Source organism: Schistocerca cancellata, chromosome 5, assembly GCF_023864275.1.
Source record: "Schistocerca cancellata isolate TAMUIC-IGC-003103 chromosome 5, iqSchCanc2.1, whole genome shotgun sequence".
Lineage (NCBI taxonomy): Eukaryota > Metazoa > Arthropoda > Insecta > Orthoptera > Acrididae > Schistocerca > Schistocerca cancellata.
This window is the reverse complement of record NC_064630.1, coordinates 812,936,051-812,961,637: the sequence shown is the minus strand read 5'-3', so window position 1 is coordinate 812,961,637 and position 25,587 is coordinate 812,936,051. Positions and strand designations below refer to the sequence as shown.

Genomic DNA, 25,587 nt, shown 5'->3' with positions numbered 1-25,587 from the left:
ATCTGCGAACTCCGCATTTGTAAACATTGCACTGACTGCAAAACCACGTTCGTGATGAACACTAACCTGTTGATGCTACGTACTGATGTGCTTGATGTTAGTACTGTAGAGCAATGAGTCGCATGTCAACACAAGCACCGAAGTCAACATTACCTTCCTTCAATTGGGCCAACTGGCGATGAATCGAGTAAGTACAGTACATACTGACGAAACTAAAATGAACTCTAACATGGAAATCAAGCGTTTCCGGACACATGTCCACCTAATATCTTTTCTTTATTTGTGTGGGAGGAATGTTTCCTGATAGTTTGCCCGTACCTTTTTGTAACACCCTGTATACTATTTTATTTGTTTCGCACGGTTACCTCTCACATAATTTATTACTACCCTGCAATGGGTTTTGGGCATTTTTTGCTTATTATCAGGTGTTTTATTGCGCACATATGAAAAGAAAAGTTAGTTCTAAAACTAACACATTTTTCATCATGATAAAATATCTTCATGCGTCCAACAAGGAGAGCAATGTGCAGTTCCACAGTTAAGGAACTGCCAACCTCATATCAGAACCCAACAGCTATCGCCATTAGCCGTTAAAAGAAGCGACTGCGCCAAGACTCCATTAGACTTACTTAATAAATCATCAAACAGTTAGTTTTAGGACTAACTTTTGTATTCATATGCGCGTAATAAAAAGCCTGATAATGAGAAAAAAATGCCAAAAATCCATTGCAGAGTATTAATAAAGAGTATGAGTGGTAACAGTACGAAACAAATAAATCTTTTTTCCGTTGGACGTTGCTAATTTAAAATAATTTGTTCGTTACCTTTTTGTATTCTGTACGTTGACCTCTTGAATTACTATAAATACTATGCCAGACTCCTTCACCAACTGCGTTGTTACCGCTGTTTAATGGCATAAGACGTTCACTTCGATTACGAAAACTGTATACTGACACTAAATTTTGGCAAATCGAGCTGGTCACATCGGTAGGTTCCGTCAATCAGAACGTCGCTACGTGGGTTGTCAACGTACAGAGAATATCAAAAGACGATTTTACTTGTCTCTTTACACCACGTAGTATCCAATGTCAAAATTATTTGTATACCATCTATTTGTATACCATCTGAGTCCTTCACCAAACTTCAAAGCAGGTCGTCGTTGTCCGGAATTTCCCGTATAGGCACCCGAGCAAGTGTTGCTGAAGTACTCACATAGCATATACAATATTTTGACAATGGTTATAGACGCGCATCGTCCTCGGCAAGAGTTGTCACATACAAATAAAATAACATATCATCACAATATCTGTGCTCTTACCCGTGATAGCTAATTTTATAGTTTTCATTTACGAGTATCATTCGTCGGTAAGATTATGTAGGGATATAGATCAGTACTCTGGAATAGTACTTATCTCCACAGACATTAGTGGAAAACAGATCAATACTTACTAAAATCTGTGTGAATACCTTTTTTAAATGGAGACCTTTCAGTGTCACATTATAGCTTCACTGGACAAGTACCTTATGAATGTGAGGCATTTCATATGTGGCTGACTGCCGTATCTGTACAAGAAGTACATACTTCCAATATTCTTGTTGAAATGTTATCAAATCTATGAGAATTTATTATGTACGCAGAGTTAATTATTTTTTCTCTTGACGTAGACGATGTTAGAGTGTTTTCGTAATGGCAGTTTGATTGCATGATTGTAGCGGTTCCAGGCGCTTCAGTCCGGGAACGCGCTGCAGCTACGGTCGCAGGTTAGAATCCTGCCTCGGGCATGGATGTGTGTGATGTCTTTAGGTTAGTTAGGTTTAAGTAGTCTAAGTATTGGGGACTGATTACCTCAGATGTTAAGTCCCACAGTACTTAGATCCATTTTTTTGTAGAATTTATTCTTACCTACCAGCAATGGTTCCTTTGTTGAACCGATCTCATAACGTTTCTATGATATTTTTACGAAGTGATTGTTGAGGAGATTTGCTGCATGAAAATTCGCTGTAGATTAAAAACTATTGGCCCAACTAGGACACAAACCTGGAACCTGGCCTCCAACGGGAAATGTTATTTTGTCCTACTGAGCTATCCAGGCACTATTCACTGCCTGCCCCCGAAGCTTTATTTCAGGCACTTCCTTTTCCTACATTCCAAATTTGACAGAAACTCTCCTGAATACCTTGGTAGGTAAGCAGTGCTGGAAGAAAGGATGGCGCAGAGAAATCATTTATCCACAGCCCATGGGAATGTTTCTAGTAAGAATCTTTCATCTGCATCGGAGTGGGTACTGTTTTAAAAATCTTTGGATGATTGGACCTGTGTGATGCACTGGGACACGAACGAGGAACCTTGCCTCTCATCGCCAATGCTCTTACCTACTGAGACATCCTGACTCTTCTAGCGACCTCAAAGCGCAGTTTCACCTCTCTCAGTACCTTCTCCCTGCTTTTCAGACTCCACGGCTGAAGCAGCACTTCTGGAAGGAAGGACAGCCGCAAAAACATAGCTTCATCACAGCAGAGGACGCTGATTTCGTAACCTTCTTTATTCGTGTGAGAAGTACCACAAGAAAAAGTAATTCAGCATAAAGAATATGAAATATACATGGTAAAATTACTCAACTGACGATATATAATGAAAGAAATTAAAATAAAGTCTTATGAAACACTAAAAAGAACTTAAATGGCGATATTCAAATATTTGCGTCTATATACATGAAAATACTACAGTCCATTTGTTTAAAATCGTTAATCTCGGAAAATTCTTGTCCGATTGCTTTGAAATTTTGACATAAAGTTGCATTCAAATAAAGTCGTGTTTTTAGGTACCTACTTCATGTATAGGGTGCTCAAAAAAGTGCTGAATAGTTAGATATGTGAAGTACGCATTGAAACAAGAAAAGTAAGTCTAGTAAACACGGTTCCGGAAAAGCATACATTCCTAGATAAACACGGGTTTATACACTGAAGAGTCAAAGAACCTGGTACACCTGCCTAATATCGTGTAGGGCCCCAGCGAGCACGCGGGGGTGCTAAAACACGATGTGGAATGGAGTCGACTAATGTCTGAAGTAGTGCTGGAGGGAACTGATGCCATGAATCCTGCAGGGCTGTCCATAAATCCGCAAGAGTAGGAGGCGGTAGAGGTCTCTTTTGAACGGCACGTTGCAAGGCATCGCATATTCATGTCTGGCGAGAGTGGAGGCCAGCGGATGTGTTTAAACTCAGAAGAGTGTTCCTGGAGCCACTCTGTAACAATTCTGGACGTGTGGGGTGTCGCATTGTCCTGCTCGAAGTACCCAAGTCCTTCGAAATGCATGATGGACATGAATGGTTGCATGTGAACTGACAGACGTGTCACCTGTCAGAGTCATATCTAGACGAATCAGGTGTCCCATATCACTCCAACTGCACACGCCCCACACCATTACGTGCCTCCACCGGCTTGAACACTCCTCTGCTGACATGCAGGCTGCACGGATTCGTGAGGTTGTCTCCATACCCAAACACGTCCATCCACTCGATACGATTTGAAACGAGACTCATCCGACCATGCAATATGTTTCCAGTCATCAACAGTCGAATGTCGGTGGTAACTGGCAAACGTGAGGCGTGAAATCTGTGTGTCGTGCAGTAATCAAGGGTATACGATGATGTTTTGTTGAATGTCTCGCAAGCTGACACTTCTTGATGGCCCAGCATTGAAATCTGCAGAAGTGTGCGGAATAGTTGCACTTCTGTCACGTTGAACGATTCTCTTCAGTCGTCGTTAGTCCTGTTCTTGCAGGATCTTTTCCTGGCCGCAGCGATGTCTAGCTCACAGTATTCTACCTACCATTAGTTGACCTGCAATCAGCTGTGCAGTTCGAATCGTCTTGTAGGGTACGTTAGTTTTTGTCGTGTTCGTGTGCTTTACTGTACAGTACTATTAACCCTGGATACGTATCAAGGTGTTTTACCTTCTTCCAAACGCGGATTTACTGTTGTGTACTGTGTGTACTGTTATTGCGCTGTTTTTATTTGGAAATAGTGTAGTATATTTGAATTTTCTCTCTGCCACCACTTGTTAGCAATGAAAGCCTACTACTCGACATGTGAAATGGCGGATATGTTATTCGCTATGGTTTAGCAAATGGACCTAGCCTGCGAACCCGTGCCCTCTATGCTGGAAAATATCCACAGCTCAGTGGCTTCTTAGCTGTTCGGATGACTTTTCCGGCGTCTGAGGGACGCCGGCTCCCTTGTACCTCGTAAGGCTCTGCACAGACCTCACACTTGACGTGGTGGATCGTGTGCTACGTTCGGAGTATGAAAGCCCTGGGGACCAGTGTGCGGTAATTAGCAGCATCAGCAGTAGCAGGCGTGTCGCACTCTCTGATCTGGGGCTACTTCATGAACAATAGCTGTATCCACATCATATTCAGCGCGTTCAGGCTCTAACGCCACATCATGGCAGACGGCGGGTCTGTCAATGGCTGTTGCAGAAGTGTGCCGCAAATCGACTGTTCACATGCGAGATTTTATTTACCAATGAGGTAGGTGCTTTGAATTTCCTTAACCAGCATTTATGGGCAGATGTAAATCCCCAAGCAATTCAGGAAAGAGGGAATCAACACCGATTCTCAATCAACATATGGGCAAGTGTACTTGGCGATAGATTAATAGGACCATAAGTGCCACCACAAAGGTTAACTGGGGCGCAGTATCTGGACTCTCTCAATAATGTGTTACCTACCTTGTTGGAGACTGTGCAACAACAGCAACGATTACAAATGTGGTTCATGCATGATGACGCACCAACACACTTACGTCACAGTGTGCACGAACAGCAGACGCAAAAGTTTCAAGACGTGGGTCGTAGGAAGGGGGGAGACGAGGAGGGGGGTGGGCAGACGCACACCTTGGCCTGCTCATTCCCCAGACTTCAAACCCCTACGCTTTTGATTAGGGGAACACTTGAAGGAACTGGTCTACGCCACGCCAATCAACGATGGGCGGACACGATAGTGTCATGTTTTCAGTGCATGCCAGTAGACACAATAACAATCGGGTGTACTTCCTTACAACGGAGGGCAGACGGGAGAGTCTTCATGAATCGACGCCACATTGAACACCTCCTGTTCGGTTCAAATGGCTCTAAGCACTATGGGACTAAACATCCGAGGTCATCAGTCCCCTAGAACTTAGATCTACTTAAACCTAACCTAACCTAAAGACATCACACATGCCCGAGGCAGGATTCGAACCTGCCACCGCAGAAACAGCGCGGTTCCAGACTGAAGCGCCTACAACCTCTTGGTCACAGCGGCTGGCTAATAACTCTTGTAAACATGCATTTATCGCAGAACGCATGCATTTCCGGACCCATGTCTCGTAGTATCTATGTTATCTAGACAAATGTATTCCCAGATTTCGTGACTCCACCTTAATTATTTTTCGCTGCTGCTACTGCTCTATCTATCAGAGTTTTGTATCTATCTATCAGGTTTTGTATCTCTGTTCCTTCCACTTATGCTTTCCTTTGCGTTCACAGGCAACATGAAAGTCCACTACTGCAATGACCTGGAAAAGCTTGTGCTGGACGTCAACTTCCAGAAACGCGGCTGGAGAGCGGTTGAACCAGAAGATGACTGGAACTTTTACTGGTAAGATCTGTATCAATTCCTGTTTGATTAACTTGCTTCTGCCAGGCCACTTAGTATTTCTAGCAAAATGTTTCTCTCTCTTTCGTCCTGTTTCATTGGAAAGGAACTACACATACACTGGGTCACAAAAAAAGTGAAGCTCATAGAATGGGAACAAACGAAATGGAACTACATGGGTTGAAAGTGTATGTGACTTTATAGTAGAAATCGAATCGTATTTACAAAGAGCTTAGCGGTACGAACCCACTTACCACACTTACCATTATGACGTTGCACGCTGTCCTCCCATCCCCCACCCCTCATCGCTTCGTTTGTGATGCCGCTGTATCCTCTCCTTCAACAACCTGGCTCAGAACTGCTGTAACTCTTCCTTGATATCCCGGACACTGGTTCAAATGGTTCAAATGGCTCTAAGCTCTATGGGACTTAACATCTGAGGTCATCAGTCCCCTAGACTTAGAACTACTTAAACCTAACTAACCTAAGGACATCACATACATCCATGCCCGAGGCACGATTCGAACCTGCGACCGTAGCAGCAGTGCGGTTCCGGACTGAAGCGCCTAGAACCGCTCGGCCACCGGACACTGGTACTGAGACGAGCTGACGTCCGAATTGGTCCCACAGAAGTTCTACGGGGTACAGATCTGGGCACTTTCTGGCCATGGAAGTACTTCAACACAGTACAACGCCGCGCAGCGTAACAGTGCGGTCTCGGGCGCGTTGCCACGGTTTCTACTGATCACCTCGTCGGAAGTTCGAGTCTTTCCTCGGGCACGGTTGTGTGTGTTGTCCTTAGAGGATGTTGGTTTAAGTTAGATTAAGTAGTGTGTAAGGCTAGGGACCGATAACCTCAGCAGTTTGGTCCCACAGGAACTTACGACAAATTTGCAAATTTACACAATACAACCAGTCCATAGAGACACATGCCATGTGTGAAGGAGCATTGTTTTCTTGAAAAATGGCACCATGATGAGAAGTAGTGCATGAAGACCAAGGATGCCCGTGACGTACCACCCAGCCATCACAGTTCCCTCAGTCACTATTACCCGTGACCCGAAGTCATACCTGACCATACCACGACGACAGGAGTAACACCGCTGTGCGCCTCCAGAACACTGGAAAAATGGGACCTCTCACCAGGTCATCGCCATAGTCGCTGAAAACGGTTATCAGGGGTGGTGCACAAACGTGATTCATCCCTAAACACAATGCGAAGCCGTTCATCAGCAGTCCAGCTCTGCTGTCACAGCACCATCCCATTAGCAGCCGTAGGTGTTGCGTTGTACACGGTAGCCTGTCCATAGGAGGGTGAGTCTCCAATTTCTCTGCTGTTAGTCTCTGACCAATGGTGCGGTACGGCACAGAATGTAGCACGCAGCCCATTACATGTTCACGGATGGCAGTCACAGATAGGAAGAGGTTACGATGAGCTTGGTGCACCACTACAGCGATCTTCTCATGTGGTGATTAAATGTGGTGGACCGGAACCTTGACATTACGAATGTATACCCTGGCATTCCCATACTGGCCAGCATTAGGCTACTGTCACATAAAAACGCCCACATATCTCGATGTTGCCCGGTACGATTAGCCGGCAAAATACAGACCCACACGGAGGCCCCTTTCAAACTCTGTCAGCTACTGTCTCATACGAGTATGAAGCACCTCGATGTCCTTCAGTGTGATTACGACCGACGCTTCACTCGTCTCTTACATACCTTACAAGACCTGGCAACAACACTGACCATGCTGGCTGGCGGAGGTTCTACCTGTCGTTGTTGTTGTTGTTGTTGTGGTCTTCAGTCCTGAGACTGGTTTGATCCAGCTCTCCATGCTACCCTAACCTGTGCAAGCTTCTTCATCTCCCAGTACTTACTGCAACCCACATCCTTCTGAATCTGCTTAGTGTATTCATCTCTTCGTCTCCCTCTACAATTTTTACCCTCCACGCTGCCCTCCAATACTAAATTTGTGATCCCTTGACACCTCAGAACAAATCCTACCTTCTTCTAGTCTAGTTGTGCCACAAACTTCTGTTCTCCCCAATCCTATTCATTACCTCCTCATTAGTTATGTGATCTACTCATCTAATCTTCGGCATTCTTCTGTAGCACAATATTTAGAAAACTTCTATTCTCTTCTTGTCCAAACTATTTATCGTCCATGTTTCACTTCCATACATGGCTACACTCCATACAAATACTTTCAGAAACGACTTCCTGACACTTAAATCTATACTCGATGTTAACAAATTTCTCTTCTTCAGAAACGCTTTCCTTGCCATTGCCAGTCTACATTTTATAACCTCTCTACTTCGACCATCATCAGTTATTTTGCTCCCCAAATAGCAAAACTCCTTTACTACTTTAAGTGTCTCATTTCCTAATCTAATTTCCTCAGCATCACCCGACTTAATTAGACTACATTCCATTACCCTCCTTTTGCTTTTGTTGATGGTTGTAAGATGTAATGTTTATTTAAATTAAATCCTCTAAATGTATGATGGAATATGGCCTATCATCTGTGGGTGTAGCTTGGTAACTGCTTGTTCTCACGAAATCTTATTGATGATTACCATTATACTAATGTAATACATGACATTCGTATACTAAAACTAATTCTCCACAACCTCTTATCTGTCTACACGTAGTTACGGACACAGTTTCGGAATCGTATAGAAAATGACCAGTAATCACGGTTCCCTAAACATATCTAAGAATTGTTAATGAGGGCCACAAAATTGTAACGCTGCCTGCACAACGTAATATCTGCTTTCCTCTGCTCTGCCATAGTGCGTGTAGCAAAGCAGTAAGCAGCATGTAGATCTCAAACAAATCCAGATTCAGTGCAATGCGCTGCTAAACAAATGCCTACTGAATAAATGAAGTGCAACGCATGCATAAAGTTTTAAGAAACTAATCACGCGATTGAGTAATGCATGTTCTGAAAGGTCATACTCGGTAAGCCGTCAGCCATCAAGCTGAAATATGTAAGTTTGTGCTCAAGTAAACAAAAAACTTACTTGAATCTAAAGATATATTGGAATGGAAATGAAGTAACATTCTTTTTGGCAGAGCGTAGGGGAACCTCAGAAAACACACAGTTGAAGATTTTCACATATATTTGAGTGAAAACTTCTTGCCTCTTTTAGGTACTACCGTTAACAGTAAGATGAACACAAGTACGATACAGGAAGCTTTATCGATGCACTAAACAGATTTGACAATATGTTATCTCTACATTACGTATATTTAAAAATGACCAAAGTGATCTAAATATTTCCTAAATATTTCCTGAATGCATTCATGGTAAACTTAAAAGTCTTCCGAAATAAAATTTTGCTTACCACGAATTTCACACCCACGTAATAACTCACTAAATGAGTCAATTGTCCTAAACATTTTGAGCGAGGATTGCTAAAGCCGAATTGCACATTGGATAGCAAATCGTTTAATATAAAATGATCAATTATCCTTGTACACACAGCCTTTTCAATAACTTTAGCAAAAACTGATTGCATAGAAATAGGTCTAAAATTGTCTACATTGTCCATTTCTCCCTTTTTATAAAGCGGCTTTGCTACTGAATACTTTAATCGTTCAGGAAACTGACCATTCATAAAGGAAAAATTACAAATATCCCTAAATACGGGGCTAACATGTGCAGTGCAGTTCTTTAATACTCTGCGATGCCCTTCATTACATCCATGAGAGTCCTTAGTCTTCAGTGATTTAATTATTGACTGAATCTCCCACTTGTCTGTATCACAGAGGAGTATTTCAGATATCAATCTCGGAAAGGCATATGCAAAGAGAGTAACATGATTCCCTGTAGGAACTAAATTTTTACTTAATTCACCAGCAACGCTCAGAAAATGATTGTTAATTACTGCATATATGTCTGATTTATTAGCAACAAAAATATTTTTGCTACGAACTGGCTTTACATCGTCAACCTTGTGCTGCTGACCAGACACTTCCTTCACAACTGACCATATGGTTTTTATGTTATCTTGTGAATTGGCTATTCTATTTGCATACCACTTACTCTTTGCCTTCCTAATAACATTTCTAACCAAATTACAATATTGTTTGTAATGGGCTACTGTAGCATGATCGTGACTGCGTCCAGCATTTTTATACTCTTTTCCTTCCTAATAACATTTTCAAGCACCTTACAATATTGTTTGTAATGGGCTACTGTAGCATGATCGTGACTGCGTCTAACATTTTTATACTCTTTTCCTTCCTAATAACATTTTCAAGCACCTTACAATATTGTTTGTAATGGGCTACTGTAGCTTGATCGTGACTGCGTCTAACATTTTTATATAATTCCCGGTTTGTTCTACATGATAGCCTTATCCCACTAGTCAGCCACCCGGGCTGCCTTTTACTGCTAGTACCCCGTTTAGTACGTTCTAATGGAAAGCAACTCTCGAAGGGCATGAGAAATGTGTTAAGGAATGCATTATATTTGTCATCTATGTTATCGGTACTATAAACATCCTGCCACTCTTGCTCTTTGACGAGGTTTAAAAAACTCTCTGTTGCTGTTGGATTAACTTTCCTACACACTTTGTAATTATATGCCACATTCTTTTGAGTACAAAAGCCTTTTTGTGTTAAAATTTGTGCATCACGGTCTGAAAGGCCATTCAGTCTTTTACTAACTGAATGCTCATCTAGTAATGAAGAATGAATAAAAATATTGTCTATGGCTGTGCCACTGTTCCCCTGCACCCTAGTTGGAAAAAACACAGTTGAATCAGATCGTATGAATTTAGGAAACATACCAACATTATTTCTCTTGCACCATCATATACAAAATTTATATTGAATAGCACAACATTCAAATATCTGTTTAGTGCAGTACCGCAATACTTCTGTGGACTCAAATGGAATACTGTTTTTTACGTACATGGCCACTCTCCCACCCCGTAAGGAACTCCTTGAAAAACAGCCAGATAATCTACATCCTGGTAAAGGAAGACTCTGAATTGTCAAATTATTTAAGTGGTGCCCCGATAAACCAATAATTGCAGAGTCAACATCTATAAGCAGTTCATTAATTTTATCTCCAATGCCTCTTATATTTTGATGAAACATGCCAATTCCTTCTCTACTTTGAAACATGACGCCCTCTGAAGGTGAGCCCTTAGTTTGAGGGACTTCCTATAAGCAGGTCTACCTATCAGCTGACTTAAATCTAAAAAACTTGCAGCTCTTACAGCAACTACTACAGGAATTTTTCCGTAAGTGACCCACCACCACCCACTACACTGTCACCTACCAGCTTTGCCAGTCCCCCCTTCTCATACCTATTGAAGTGCAGGCCATGCCTAGTGAGACATTATCTACTGATAGACTCAACTGGCACAACTGAAATGTGGCCCATGTCGTCTGCCATCAGTGCCTTCTCCAGCCCCATGTGAACGCGCCTGACAGCCGCATTAAGATGAGGCCGATCATGAAGCTGAAACAGTTGCACGAAATGCACATTAGTGCCAATAGTTTCAGTAGCTATCTTCCTAGTATCGTGTCGGATGTCGTTTTGTCAGGCGTAGTGCAGAAACTGGACGTGGTATAGCCTTTATAAGTCAATGAACGTTCCGAGGAGAAACACTCAGCCATGCTGCCTATATAGCCGTCCATAATTGCGAAAGTGTTGCCAGTGAAGGAGTTTGTGCACGAAACGACCTCTCGATTACGTGCCATAAATGTTCGATGGGTTTCACGCCGGGCGATGTGGATGGCCAATGTTCAGCTCAAATTGTCCAGAAGGTTCCTCAAACCAATCGCGAGCAATTGTGGCCTGGTAACATGGCATATTGTCATTCTTAAAAAGTCCATCGTTGTTTGGGGACATGAAGTCCATGAATGGCTGCAAATGCTCGCCAAGTAGCCGAACATAATCATTTCGTCAGGATCGATTCAGTTGGACCAGGGGATGCAGGCCACACCATTATGAAGCCACCAACAGCTTGCGGAGTGCCTTATTGTCAACTGGGGTCCACGGCTTCGTGAGGTCTGTGTGGTGTCACCGCCAGACACCACACTTGCTAGGTGGTAGCCTTTAAATGGGCCGCGGTCCGGTAGTATACGTCGGACCCGCGTGTCGCCACTGTCAGTGATTGCAGACCGAGCGCCGCCACACGGCAGGTCTAGAGAGACGTCCTAGCACTCGCCCCATTTGTACAGCCGACGTGACTAGCGATGGTTCTCTGACAAATTACGCTCTCATTTGCCGAGACGATAGTTAGCATAGCCTTCAGCTACGTCATTTGCTACGACCTAGCAAGGTGCCATTAACATTTGTTATCTATCTTGTGATGCCTGTACCGTTAGACCGATGTTCACCAATTATGGATTAAAGTTAAGCATTACATCAACTACGTACTTTATTTGCTACTATAAACTCCTTTAATTGTTCCAGACCTCACGCCAGCCTGCGTGAGCTTAAACGCGTGCCTTTCGGCTTCCTCCAAACTCCGTGAATTGGCTCCTGCCAATTCACAACAGACTGCACCACACTCGAACCCGACCATCAGCTATTATCACCTGAAATCAGGACTCATCCGACCAGGCCACTAATGTTCATTCGTCTAGCGTCCAACCGACACGGTTCCGAACCCTGGAGAGGCTCTGCAGGTGATGCCTTGCTGTTAGCGCTGGTCGTCCGCTGCCATAGCCCATTAACGCCCCATTTCACCGCCGTGTACTCATGTATATATTCGCCATACGTCCCACACTGATTTCTGCGGTTATATCACGCAATGTTGCTTGTTTGTTAGCACTGAAAACTCTACACAAACGCCGCTGCTCTTGGTCGTTAAGAAGACCGCCGGCCACTGGGTGGTGGTGAGACGTAATGTCTGAAATTTGTTCTCGGCACACTCTTCACACTGTGGATTTCGGAACTTTGAATCGACTAACGATTCTCGGAACTGAATGCCCCATGCTTCTAGCTTCAACTACCATCCCGTTTAAAGTCTGTTAATTCCCCCAAGAAGACCGCCGGCCACTGGGTGGTGGTGAGACGTAATGTCTGAAATTTGTTCTCGGCACACTCTTCACACTGTGGATTTCGGAACTTTGAATCGACTAACGATTCTCGGAACTGAATGCCCCATGCTTCTAGCTTCAACTACCATCCCGTTTAAAGTCTGTTAATTCCCCCACCAGCCGGAGTGACCGAGCGGTTCTAGGCGCTACAGTCTGGAACCGCACGACCGCTACGGTCGCAGGTTCGAATCCTGCCTCGGGCATGGATGTGTGTGATGTCCTTAGGTTAGTTAGGTTTAAGTAGTTCTAAGTTCTAGGGGACTGATGACCTCAGAAGTTAAGCCACATAACGCTCAGAGCCATTTGAGCCATTTGTTAATTCCCGTCGTGCGGCAATAATCACGCCGGACATTTTTTCACTTGAATCACCTGAGTACAAAGGACAGCTCCACCAGTGCACTGCCCTTTTATGCCTTATGTGCGCGATACCTCCGTCATCTGTATATGCGCATATCGCTATCCCATGAGATTTGTCACCTCTGTGTGTAGTCACATGTGTAGTGTACCTTACTGCGAAGCGAATGCCACTTTTGTTCAAGTTATTGTGTTTTGGTATTTCAGAGAGGCTACTTCTCACAGCTGTTTTCTAAAGTAGCTACAAGATACGTGACAAAGAGAACAAAAGGTAACTAGTCGTACTAATTTTTTGTACTTTTCCTTGTCCTAACCGAGAAATAGAGCCGCGGTGCATTAAAGTGTTGTTAATGCTTCCAGTTAAACATAGTTAAATATGTCAGTAGTATTAGGAGTGGTGCAGAGGAAATATCTTTGGGAAACAGAACCTGTTTTCTACTGCTCTTCACCCTCTAGGCAGAGCGGACTGTTCGAATACCATCTACTTGAGAGTCAGATGTTTCTCAGCCAAATATCAGCAAGCTGTGAGTGGGGCAAAGGAGGGTTGAGTTTGGAATATCTGGACGGAGTTTTACTGTACTCACAATCAAGGAAAACCTTGCAGTTTTACTTTTATTTTATGTTTGAAAAAAGAGAAGAAAGACAGATTGAACAACAGACAAATGGAAGATTGTAAAATATTATTTACTTGTTTCATTATTTTATACTTGTTTGACAAGTGAATTAAGATCTTCCAGTGCATCGGACCGGAAGTTTTAGATTTTCAACCAACCAGATGATGGTAACACTAGAAAAGACACACAGATTTATGGAAAATAAACAAGAATTGGTGGAGCACAGATAGAAAAACGTGTAAAACAATATTAAAGAAACTAATGGAGGAAATGATGATTATACGTGTCCAAATTTGTGGTTAGTAAGTTACGACAGTAACAGTTAGCAATGTTCAGAGGATTGAACATGTAGCTACCGTTACTAGAAAAGATAAGACATTGATTTGGTTCTGAAAGTGAGGATATGTGTAAAAGGTCACATGTTTCAGACAGATTGTTACAGTCATGATATAACTTATGCAAAACTTTCTGTACGGTTTAGAGGAAACAAAGGTATACGCAAAGAGAGGGGTGTTTACGAGATGGTTTAATTGGTGCTGTTTATGCAGTACATTTAGCTTTTGTACACGTGTGTATGTTTATATCACAAAGGAAAGCGTAGAAGAAGAATAGAACCAACAACATTCATTTAATAAATCTGAGCGTATCAACTTGTAGCCACTGAACTGTTGATACTTACCAGCAGTCGTTCTGTTGATGTCGCGAATGGACCAGGAAAAGAAGAAAATGATAATCGGTGCAGAAAGTGCTCTCCGACACACAATGGAAATTAGGCTGTGCCGTTTACATAAAAATGTACGTATTGAGGCAGTAGAACTCCGCTCTCCTGGTTCTACTTCTGTTCAGAACGGCGCGATCGTAAGTCTGAATGTGTAGTCACTTACAGTGATGAGAACAAGATCATTGGCCTATGGAAGAGTGGTAGGAGGTTATCCTGCCGTGTTTACCTTAATATGTTTTGGGAACGATGAAGTTCGGTAAGACTATGTGATGAACTGCAGCTGTTGTCGTTGCTTTTCGCTCGGACTTTTAGGTGTGCTCTACGGTTCACGGAATGGTAGTGCTGGGTTTTGAGATACAGTCACATATTCCTACAGGAAGTAGTATTCGTGAAAACTAGAACAAAGTTCCTGTAATCACATGTCCGGAAACAATTATATGGCAAAATATCATCCAGTCCATCCTCTCAGTCCCATATATCCGTTATGTACAAGTAGACACTACAGGCAGTGCACATTGCATTGTATTGTGTGTTTAAACCGGGGACCTAGAAACGACGCAGAGGCTTCGTCCCGCCGTAGCCCTCAGTGGTTCACAACCGCACAACAGGCCACAGCAGTCCACCCGCCCCACCGGCGCCCCACACCGAATCCAGGGTCACTGTGCAGTTCGGCCACCCGTGGACGCCCCCAGGGAACGTCTGATGCCAGACGAGTGTAACCCCAACTGTTTGCGTGGTAGAGTAATTATGGTGTACGCGTACATGGAGACAATGTTTGTGGAGCAATCGCCGACATAGTGTAACTGAGGTGGAATATGGCAAAGCAGCCCGCATTTGCCGAGGTAGGTGGAAAACCGCCTTCAAAACCATACACAGGCTGGCCGGCACACCTGATCTGCAGAGCGGATTTGTGACGGGGATTGGTACGCCTGCCCGCTCGGAATACAGCGCGTTAGACCGCACGGCTAGCCGGGCGTGCTTCTTTACCACGTACTCTGTCTCATTATTCGGCTCTTCTCACAGTAAATCACGCACTCTTTCAAATACGCCTTCCTCCATTGTAAATGCGTCACATGCATTTTTCACATGCTCCTGTAATGTCTGCAGGTTTTGTATGTATCAGGCATACACAAGTGTCTTTGAATGTCCCCATATCCAGAAATCCAGTGAGTTCAAATCCAATCAACAGCGAAGTTATGCTACTGGAATTTCTCGACCAAACCATCACCTACGAAACGTTGCGGTGAGGTCCTGTCGCAAGATCAGTAGAAAATGTGGAGATCGTCCGTCGTCCACAAAACACAGTCGTCTTTTCGGAGGTCAATTTCTGCAAGGGTGCTGGTAACTCATCGCACAAAAGTCGGTGATACGTAGCGCATGTTAAAATCTTTGGTATCGTGTATGCTTCGAATGTCTTGTGACCGACGATTCCTGCCGAGACTCTGAAGCTGACGACATCCTGATGTCTCACCTCCACTGCAACTGGAGCATCCGTCTCTGCTCAGATGTGAGTATTGTAATAATTTAGTTGCCATCACTTGTGAATCTTGCCTCATATGTATACAAAATATAGGCCAAGAACTGCGAATCTTCAACTGCGCATATCTCAAAAGCGACTGAATTCCAGCCACATCATTATAGGAAGTTACTTACTGTAAGAATATGAGACATTTTCTTTGAAACACCTGTACATATGGAAACATTTTAGGTAAGAGCTTTAAATACAGTTGTAAGATTCTTTTGAACACAAAGAAAAACAACGAATTTGTAACTGTTCTTAAGTGTAACTGTTATTGCAGTTTAAGACAAGGCATAAATTGAAACTTTTATCTTTAGGGCGAGTACTCAGACGTGCCGCAGCATCTTCGGCGTTGAAAGCGGGATGCGGCTGAACGATTGGCAGTAAGTACACTTCTGTTTCCCACCTACATTCAGTTCCAACTTTTAATATGCAGCCGTTGTGTTGCTTATTGGTAATAGTGCATGTTGCGAAATCCTTTAGCATCCGTGGTATTACGTGATAGTAATGTTAGATACTGTGAGGCCCCTTGGTGTAGTAATTGCATTATGTAAGTGTCTAAGACTACACCTACATTTCTCCCAGTCCGATCCACTCCGACGTCGGCCGACGATCGGACAACGTCGGAAGAAGAACAAACACCCAGATTAAATTGTAAGTCCAGACACAAAAGAATTAAAAGCGTTAGCTGCCAGTGGGCACTGATTTACTTTAATGTGGCAAGTTAGACAGTTGTACCACATCGGGAATCGAACCCAGGTCTCTTGCCTACTAGGCAGATGCGCTCACCACTACACAATCCGGACGCAGTGGTAGCTACAACCGCGCCCCCTGTCAGATCCAAATTCTCAACTTACGCCGTACACTACTGAGGTATCCTCATAACTCATGGCATCTCTACACCATCCGGACGCAGTGGTAGCTACAACCGCGCCCCCTGTGAGATCCAAATTCTCAACTTACGCCACACACTACTGAGGTAGCCTCATAACTCATGGCATCTCTACACCATCCGGACGCAGTGGTAGCTACAACCGCGCCCCCTGTCAGATCCAAATTCTCAACTTACGCCGCACACTACTGAGGTATCCTCATAACTCATGGCATCTCTACACCATCCGGACGCAGTGGTAGCTACAACCGCGACCCCTGTCAGATCCAAATTCTCAACTTACGCCGTACACTACTGAGGTATCCTCATAACTCATGGCATCTCTACACCATCCGGACGCAGTGGTAGCTACAACCGCGCCCCCTGTCAGATCCAAATTCTCAACTTATGCCGCACACTACTGAGGTAGCCTCATAACTCATGGCATCTCTACACCATCCGGACGCAGTGGTAGCTACAACCGCGCCCCCTGTCAGATCCAAATTCTCAACTTACGCCGCACGCTACTGAGGTATCCTCATAACTCATGGCATCTCTACACCATCCGGACGCAGTGGTAGCTACAACCGCGACCCCTGTCAGATCCAAGTTCTCAACTTACGCTGTACACTACTGAGGTATCCTCATAACTCATGGCATCTCTAAACCATACGGACGCAGTGGTAGCTACAACCGTGCCCCCTGTCAGTTCCAAATTCTCAACTTACGCCGTACACTACTGAGGTAGCCTCATAACTCATGGCATCTCTACACCATCCAGACGCAGTGGTAGCTACAACCGCGCCCCCTGTCAGATCCAAATTCTCAACTTACGCCGCACACTACTGAGGTAGCCTCATAACTCATGGCATCTCTACACCATCCGGACGCAGTGGTAGCTACATCCGCGCCCCCTGTCAGATCCAAACTCTCAACTTACGCCGCACACTACTGAGGTAGCCTCATAACTCATGGCATCTCGCCGATTCCCATAAGATTTAGAGCTTAGTGTGCATCTGCACTGAAGAGATCATTGGCCATCATCGCCTTAATTACAGAGCCAGTAAAAATAGTACAACCTTTCCATGATTTATTGTTGGAACAGTGCATACTGAGTAAATGAAATGATTACGTTTGAAAATCAAGAGCGCAAGCTGCTCTGAGGTACCAGGCATCGACCCTTCGTGAAACACCCATATTAGCACGTGCTGTAACCACCACGTGCGGCAGTGCAGAGGCGGCAATGCAGTCGCTGTCTCCGGCATTCAGTCGATCATACAGGTGGCGAATACTGTCCTGACATACGTTCTGCCACTCCTGCTCGACCTGTTGGCATAGTTTTGTAAGTGTTGTTGCTTGACAAGTCGCACTAGCCACTTCTCGTCCCATCATATCCCACACATGCCCGACTGGAGAGAAGTACAGGGATCTGGTTGGCCGGAGAAGTTGCTGCACACCTTGATGAGCACGTTGAGTTTCTCGAGGAGTGTGTGGACGTGCATTATCGCGTGGGAACGACACATCTCCTTCATACTGCAATAACGACAAAAGAACGGGTCAATAACATTCTGCGGTTACCGAGAGCTTTTTGAAGTCTCTTCCAGAAATATCAAATGTGTGCGAGAGTTTCAGCTTATCGCACCCAATACCCGCACCAAGTCCTGGGATGGGGCCAGTGTGTCTTCCATGAATGCACTGTACGAAACAGCGTACACCAGATCTACGTCGTACGCCCAAATGACCACCACATGCGTGCAGGCAGGATCTGTTTTCGTCGCTGAAGACCACGGCGCGCCATTCCATCTTACATGTGATACTCTGACGGCACAAGTCTAGCCGTGCGCGTCTAGGCTGTCGCCTGAGTGGAAGACGAGCTGGAGGTGGGCGTGGCCGTCGACCTACTGCTGATGACCGGCTCAGAACAGTTCGTGTTGAGACGTGTGGGCTCACAAGCCATGTGATCTGTGCTGCGGTAGCTGTACGAGCTGATCTGCCAGTGCTGCCCTTACAATACAAAGATCCAGGCGGGAGTCTGTGCTGCGTGAACGCCCAGAACCTCCTCTACGGTGTGAGAAAGGTCACGTGACCATTGATACCAGCATCGTTGCACAGTGGATGCAGCGTGTCCAAATTGTGTGGCAATTCTCCCGAAGGACCATCCCGCCAATTGGAAGGCCACAGTCTGATCCTTTTCAAACTCATTCATTTGGCTGTAGGAAGCACGATTGCATCTCCGTGACATGGTTGCCTGCTTGCTTCACACGTTTGCTCCACACTGAGCCTTTTGGCTGTGAGAATTCACACTTAAAGGATAGTCATGGATGGCGCTCTGGTAGGTGTGACACTACGCTATACGTTGGCGGAGGACGTTGTAACCACTATTAGTACAGTTACCATCCCCCGGTTGGAAAATGCCATCACCAGGTCAAAATCGACGCCGTACTTCAATGTGCACTACTTCAGTTTGTTGTGCATTGGCAGGAGAGCCAACACCGGTTTACTAGAGGAAGCCGAAAGGCACGTGTTTTAGCTCACACAGGCCGGCTTGAGGTCTGGAACAGGACAAGGAAATTAGACTTTAGAAAAAACTGACGTAGCTGGTGGAATACTTAACTTTAATCCATAAATGGTGAGCATCGCTTTTGACGGTACATTATTCATAATCTCAATAGTAACTGGTAATGGCGCCTTGCTAGGTCGTAGCAGATGACGTAGCTGCCTATCGGCAAATGAGAGAGTATTTTGTCAGTGAACCATCGCTAGCAAAGTCGGTTGTACAACTGCGGCGAGTGCTAGGAAGTCTTTCTAGACCTGCGTATGGCGGCGCTCGGTCAGCAATGACTGATAGTGGCGACACGCGGGTCCGACGTATACTAACGGACCGTGGCCGATTTAAAGGCTACCACCTAGCAAGTGTGGTGTCTGCCGGTGACACCACACATTTTTACAGTTCTGGCCATTAAAATAGCTACACAAGGAAGATGACGTGCTACAGACGCGACATTTAACAGACAGGAAGAAGATGCAGTGATGGTGCTATGATTAGCTTTTCAGAGCATTCACACCAGGTGGCGCCGATGGCGACACTTAAAACGTTCTGACATGAGGAAAGTTTCCAACCGATTTCTCATACGCAAACAGCAGTTGACCGGCGTTGCCTGGTGAAGCGTTGTTGTGATACCTCGTGTAAGCAGCAGAAATGCGTACCATCACGTTTCCGACTTTGATAAAGGTCGGATTGTAGCCTATCGCGATTGGGGTTTATCGTATCGCAACATTGCTGCTCGCATCGGTCGAGATCCAATGACAGTTAGCAGAATACGGAATCGGTGGGTTCAGGAGGGTAACACGGAACGCCGTGCTGGATGCCAACGGCCTCGTATCACTAGCAGTATAGATGACAGGCATATTACCAGCTTGGGTGTAACGGATCGTGCAGCCACGTCTCGATCCCTGAGTCAACAGATGGGGACGCTTACAAGACAACAATCCTCTGCACGAACAGTTCGACGACGTTTGCAGCAGCATGGACTATCAGCTAGGAGATCATGGCTGCGGTTACCCTTGATGCTGCATCACAGACAGGAGCGCCTGCGATGGTGTACTCAACTACGAGCCTGGGTGCACGAATTGAAAAACGTCATTTCTTCGGATGAATCCAGGTTCTGTTTACAGCATCATGATGGCCGCATCCGTGTTTGGCGACATCGCGGGGAGCGCACATTGGAAGCGTGTATTCGTCATCGCCATACTGGCGTATCACCCGACGTGATGGTATGGGGTGGCATTGGTTACATGTCTCGGTCACCTCTTGTTCACATTGACGGCACTTTGAACAGTGGACTTTACATTTCAGATGTGTTACGACCTCTGGCTCTACCCTTCATTCGATCCCCGCGAAACCCTACATTTCAGCAGGATAATGCACGACCGCGTGTTGCTGGTCCTGTACGGTCCTTTCTGGATACAGAAAATGTTCGACTGCTGCCCTGGCCAGCACATTCTCCAGACCTCTCACCAATTGAAAACATCTGGTCAATGGTGGCCGAGCAACTGGCTCGTCACTATACGCCAGTCACAAGTCTTGATGCCGAGCGGTTCTAGGCGCTACAGTCTGGAACTGCGCGACCGCTACGGTCGCAGATTCGAATCCTGCCCCGGGCATGGATGTGTATTATGTCCTTAGGTCATTTAGGTTTAAGTAGTTCTAAGTTCTTCGGGACTGATGGCCTTACAAGTTAAGTCCCATAGTGCTCAGAGCCCTTTGAACCATTTTTGAACTGCTCTTGATCTACTGTGGTATCGTGTTGAAGCTGCATTGGCGGCTGTACCTGTACATGCCATCCAAGCTCTGTTTCACTCAATGCCCAGGCGTATAAAGGCCGTTATTACGGCCAGAGGTGGTTGTTCTGGGTACTGATTGCTCAGGATCTATGCACCCAAATTGCGTGAAAATGTAATCATATGTCACTTCTAGTATAATGTATTTGTCAAATGAATACAAGTTTATCATCTGCATTTCTTCTTGGTGTAGCAATTTTAATCGCCAGTAGTGTATTTTGGCATGTCAGGCTGGGTAGTGAATGCGACAGTTGAAACTTCGTTTCGTTGCGAACGTAATCATGTAAAGAGATATATAGTTAATAAGTGGGCGTCTGATAATGACAGCATGCTGGCGAAACACGTCGTGCCAAAGCAGTGACTGCCATTAAACCTGACTGACTAAGCGAAGTATGTTGTTTATTATTTAAGACTGTTACGCACCTCAAACACACCTATATAACATGAATAAATTTAGGTTATTTCATATAGTCTAGTTTTTCAGATAACATTCCCGTAAATTTCTAAGAGTTCTTTTTTACTATATGAACCGTCATTAAGATGGGTGGTGAGCTGGGAGTTTTAGAAGGACACGCTGTATTTGTACCTTCAACACAGCAGAACCTGCCACACGCTCAGTGACAAGTTTGTTATTTCGTGGTTGTGTACCCACTTAGGATGATCAACCACTTCCCGAACCACCCGGAGCTGACGCGGAAAGACCTTCTGGTGCGCAACATCAAGCGTTACTGCAAGGAGCTGGAGCGCCAGCAGAACCCGCTGGGGGAGCGCTGCCCCTTCACGCGCCGTTACAAGCACCTCGACTTCGTGCCCGTCACATTCGTCCTGCCCGCAGGTAAGCCGGCCCGCCCACACGGTCCCATCTGGCTCCTCTGTGTGTATAAGGCTACAAGTGGGGCACATTAAGGTAAGGCACATCGCACAGAGTTCACACTTAACGTCGCAGCTGGAGCCAACGCAGTTATTAAAGCAGACGCTCTGAAACCCTCTGAACGAAATTCTTTTACTTCCGGGCACTCGACCGACAGTTGCAGGACAGTGGCTAAGTCCGCAATCATACAGAGTAGTAATTTTATTTACGAGGATCGTCCAGTAACTAAAGCAACACTTTTTTCTTATGGTTTTGTTCATGATTTAAATGCACTTTACTGTTCCCATATTCCTTGCCTATAAAACTCTATTTTTCAACGTAATCGCTATACACTTCTGTGGCCTTCCAGCATCTTGATATGAGAGACTGTATGCCGTCATACTGGCGATGTACTGACTGCATCTCGCCCATGTTCTGTTGCATCAGTAACTTCCCGATCATTGCTTCAATGCTTCCCGCCGCGGAGTTGATCCTCCAGTGGACCAGAGAGACGCAAGTCTGAAGGTCCGATATCTGCGCAGATTAGTTTGTGGCCTTTCGTTGTTGTGGAGAAGGAAAATTATGTTTTTATTTTTAAGCCACGAGCATGCTTTAAACTTTCCTTCAGTTTCGTAAAAGTCTCACAGTACACCGAGTTGGTCGTTAGGTATCGAACGAAATAGCACGGTCAGAGACCCAGAAAATTGTAGCCATGGCCTTAGAAACTAGGCGGAACTGTTTTCAATTTTTGTTTTGAAGGAGAGGTTTTGTAGCACCACTCCATAGATTTCCGTTTCTTTTTCCCCAGGCTCAAAGCGGCCAGTTGCTGTTTAATCGACTGTCGCAATGTTTTACAAGAAGTCGTCATCATCAGCATTATGAGAAGAAAAAAATCGGCACAGATGTTCCTTATTTCATGTATATGGTCTCCAGCTAGTCTTCGAGGAATCCATCGGGAACGAATCTTTGAATACACCAACTGGTAGACAATGTGTCAGCACCACTACCAGAGAGGTCAGGTTGAGCAATGAGTTGCCCGATTATTATCCGTCGATCACCCCGAATAATAGTATCTGCACGTTGCCAGACTGCAGGCATCACAGCTCTGTTCGACCGGCCTGCCCTTCGGAGCCCAGATTTCCTTATCATCTTCCTGTTGACGACAGATGCTTCTCTCAGCGATTTACGCTGGTTTTATCCACATACCTGGGTCTGTAGATATTCTGCAAACACCTCTGGATATTTGCAATAGTCTGCATTTTCGCCAAAAGAAACTCGTTAACTGGTCTTCGCTCTTAGAAATATCTCATTTGTACGCGTCATTTCAAAAACTGGTTACAGCGCAGCCATCTACCGGGCGTTACTGTAAACATGAGATGACGCAGGAACGTCTAAAGAGGTCGCAAACAATATTAATATTTATTTTAACCAAAAGTGCCCGAGTAAAAAGAAGTGTCACTGTACTTAATGAACACACTTCGTAGTAGTCTAATTCGATGCATCTTAGCATCGAATTCTCAAAGGAAGTAGCCATCTACCGGGCGTTACTGTAAACATGAGATGACGCAGGAACGTCTAAAGAGGTCGCAAACAATATTAATATTTATTTTAACCAAAAGTGCCCGAGTAAAAAGAAGTGTCACTGTACTTAATGAACACACTTCGTAGTAGTCTAATTCGATGCATCTTAGCATCGAATTCTCAAAGGAAGTAGCAGAAGTTGATAATAGTCCATTTCTCGATGGTTTGCCAAAATTCAGTTCCCTCGAAGCCACGCTGTTTTATGCTTTAGATGTTCCCTCAACACAAGTGTGGTTGTGTCATAAAGGACTCGCTCAGTTTCTTCTACCCACCTCATCCGTATCCAGACTGAACTTCATTTGCAATGTCCTCATCAACAAAGGGACATTGAATTCTAATCCCCCTCTTATCTCTGGGTATTTACATTGGGGCGGCCGGAGTGACCGAGCGGTTCTAGGTGATTCAGACTGGAACCGCGCGACCGCTACGATCGCACGTTCGAATCCTGCCTCGGGCATGGATGTGTGTGATGTCCTTAGGTTAGTTATGTTTAAGTAGTTCTAAGTTCTAGGGAACAGATGACCTCAGAAATCAAGTCCCATACTGCTCAGGGCCATTTGAACCATATTTACACTGGAGCAGTGAAATACCACAGATTTCAGAGTTGCTAATTTCGTTTCGTAGAAAGAAAAGTTGTTATGTACATCGGATAACGTAAACGGGAAGTTTGTTACATTTATTTCACTCCTGACACATCGAACGCTGGCTCTTACTTGTGCTCTGTGTTCATGCCTTTCTGAAGTGCTGGTCGTTATAAGGGGGGTCCTGAGTGAGAGAAAACGATGTGGTTGTGCTCTCTTTCAACAGACGACCGTAATTTTTCCTGAAGAAATGTACGTATACCATGAGTTATCTCACTCCTGTAGGTTAGAAAGGGAAATTTGTACTACAAAATTTTTTCCGAACAAAAGTATTTAACACAGCACAAATACGTTTGAAGCAAAGGATCACAAACATTCACAGAGAAAAATGTTGATTCATCGACAATAAGCTTTTTATTATATTTATTTTGATATCAGAAATAGTAATCCCTCTAGTACTCTTCACAACACATTACTTTTATAGAACATCATGGAAACAAATGAGTGCGACACCCGACTTCGTTATAAGGGTAGAAAAGTGATCAGTTCTGCAGAACAGTTATCTCTTATGACTGTCGCTGACCTGTAGTGAAACTCATATCAGTATTTATTTTAAACAATAAATCCTGTCTGGTCATTCTCGATCACTTTAAACGCTGTACTCTCACGCAACACTCTGCTGTTCACATAGAGGGTTGCCAGGTCCAGAAACAGAAAAGCAGAATCGGCGTTGTATTTAGCCGGACATTTTGCCGCAAAATCCGGGCTACCAATTTTAAATTGAAATAGTCAGTTGGGTATTTCCAATCGTCTATTAATGATCAATTACAGTCAGTTTTTACGAGGTCAAGGCTAAGAAACTAAAAAAAAAATGAAATCGTTAAACAGGTTTACAACTTCACCATTTTGACAGGAACTATGTGGTCAGTTTCTTTACCTGCTGTACTCCTCTTGAGATAATCTTATGTAAAAGTTAAGAAGTTCGTCATTACGCTAAATAAACAATTATCTGTTTTTCTGAGACGGAAAGGCTAAAGATATTTGTTAACTTTGATCATTTCAATTAAATTATTAAAAAATAGCAATAATTTGTGATTAAGTACTACTATTTCCTATTTGAAAATCCACTTTACCAAGAACGTAATTTTTTTGGAAATCATTTCGTGCAACTCTTGAAAGGATAATTTTAAATTACAAAAGAACATCATATTCGTGAATGTTTTGCAGTTTATAGCGTTCCTTTTTCCACTGAGAGTTTACGAGAGATAACACCCTTTTGACGTTGACATTGTGGCCCAGAACAGTAAGGAAATATTTGGCAAAGTAATACTGAAGTGATTCAGTATAAAATTGTTCATTATTATGCGATTTGAAATAAGGTGTCCACTTTTCATGAACGAAAAACTTTTTAAAGGTAGAGCCATCTGTTTTGTTCGATGAATTTCG

At 44.3% G+C, this 25,587-nt stretch overlaps 1 protein-coding gene across 1 annotated transcript in view; it reads left to right on the top strand.

Annotated features, from left to right (window-relative positions):
* The first annotated feature begins 5,535 nt into the window (after positions 1-5,535).
* LOC126188817 (polyglutamylase complex subunit TTLL1-like) overlaps positions 5,536-25,587 on the top strand; it is a 62,587-nt gene continuing 42,535 nt past the window's right edge. Inside the window, exons 1-3 of the mRNA XM_049930430.1 lie at positions 5,536-5,642; positions 16,235-16,300; positions 21,786-21,964. Of these exons, the coding sequence (XP_049786387.1) occupies positions 5,536-5,642; positions 16,235-16,300; positions 21,786-21,964 (352 nt within the window). The remainder of the gene's footprint in view (positions 5,643-16,234; positions 16,301-21,785; positions 21,965-25,587) is intronic.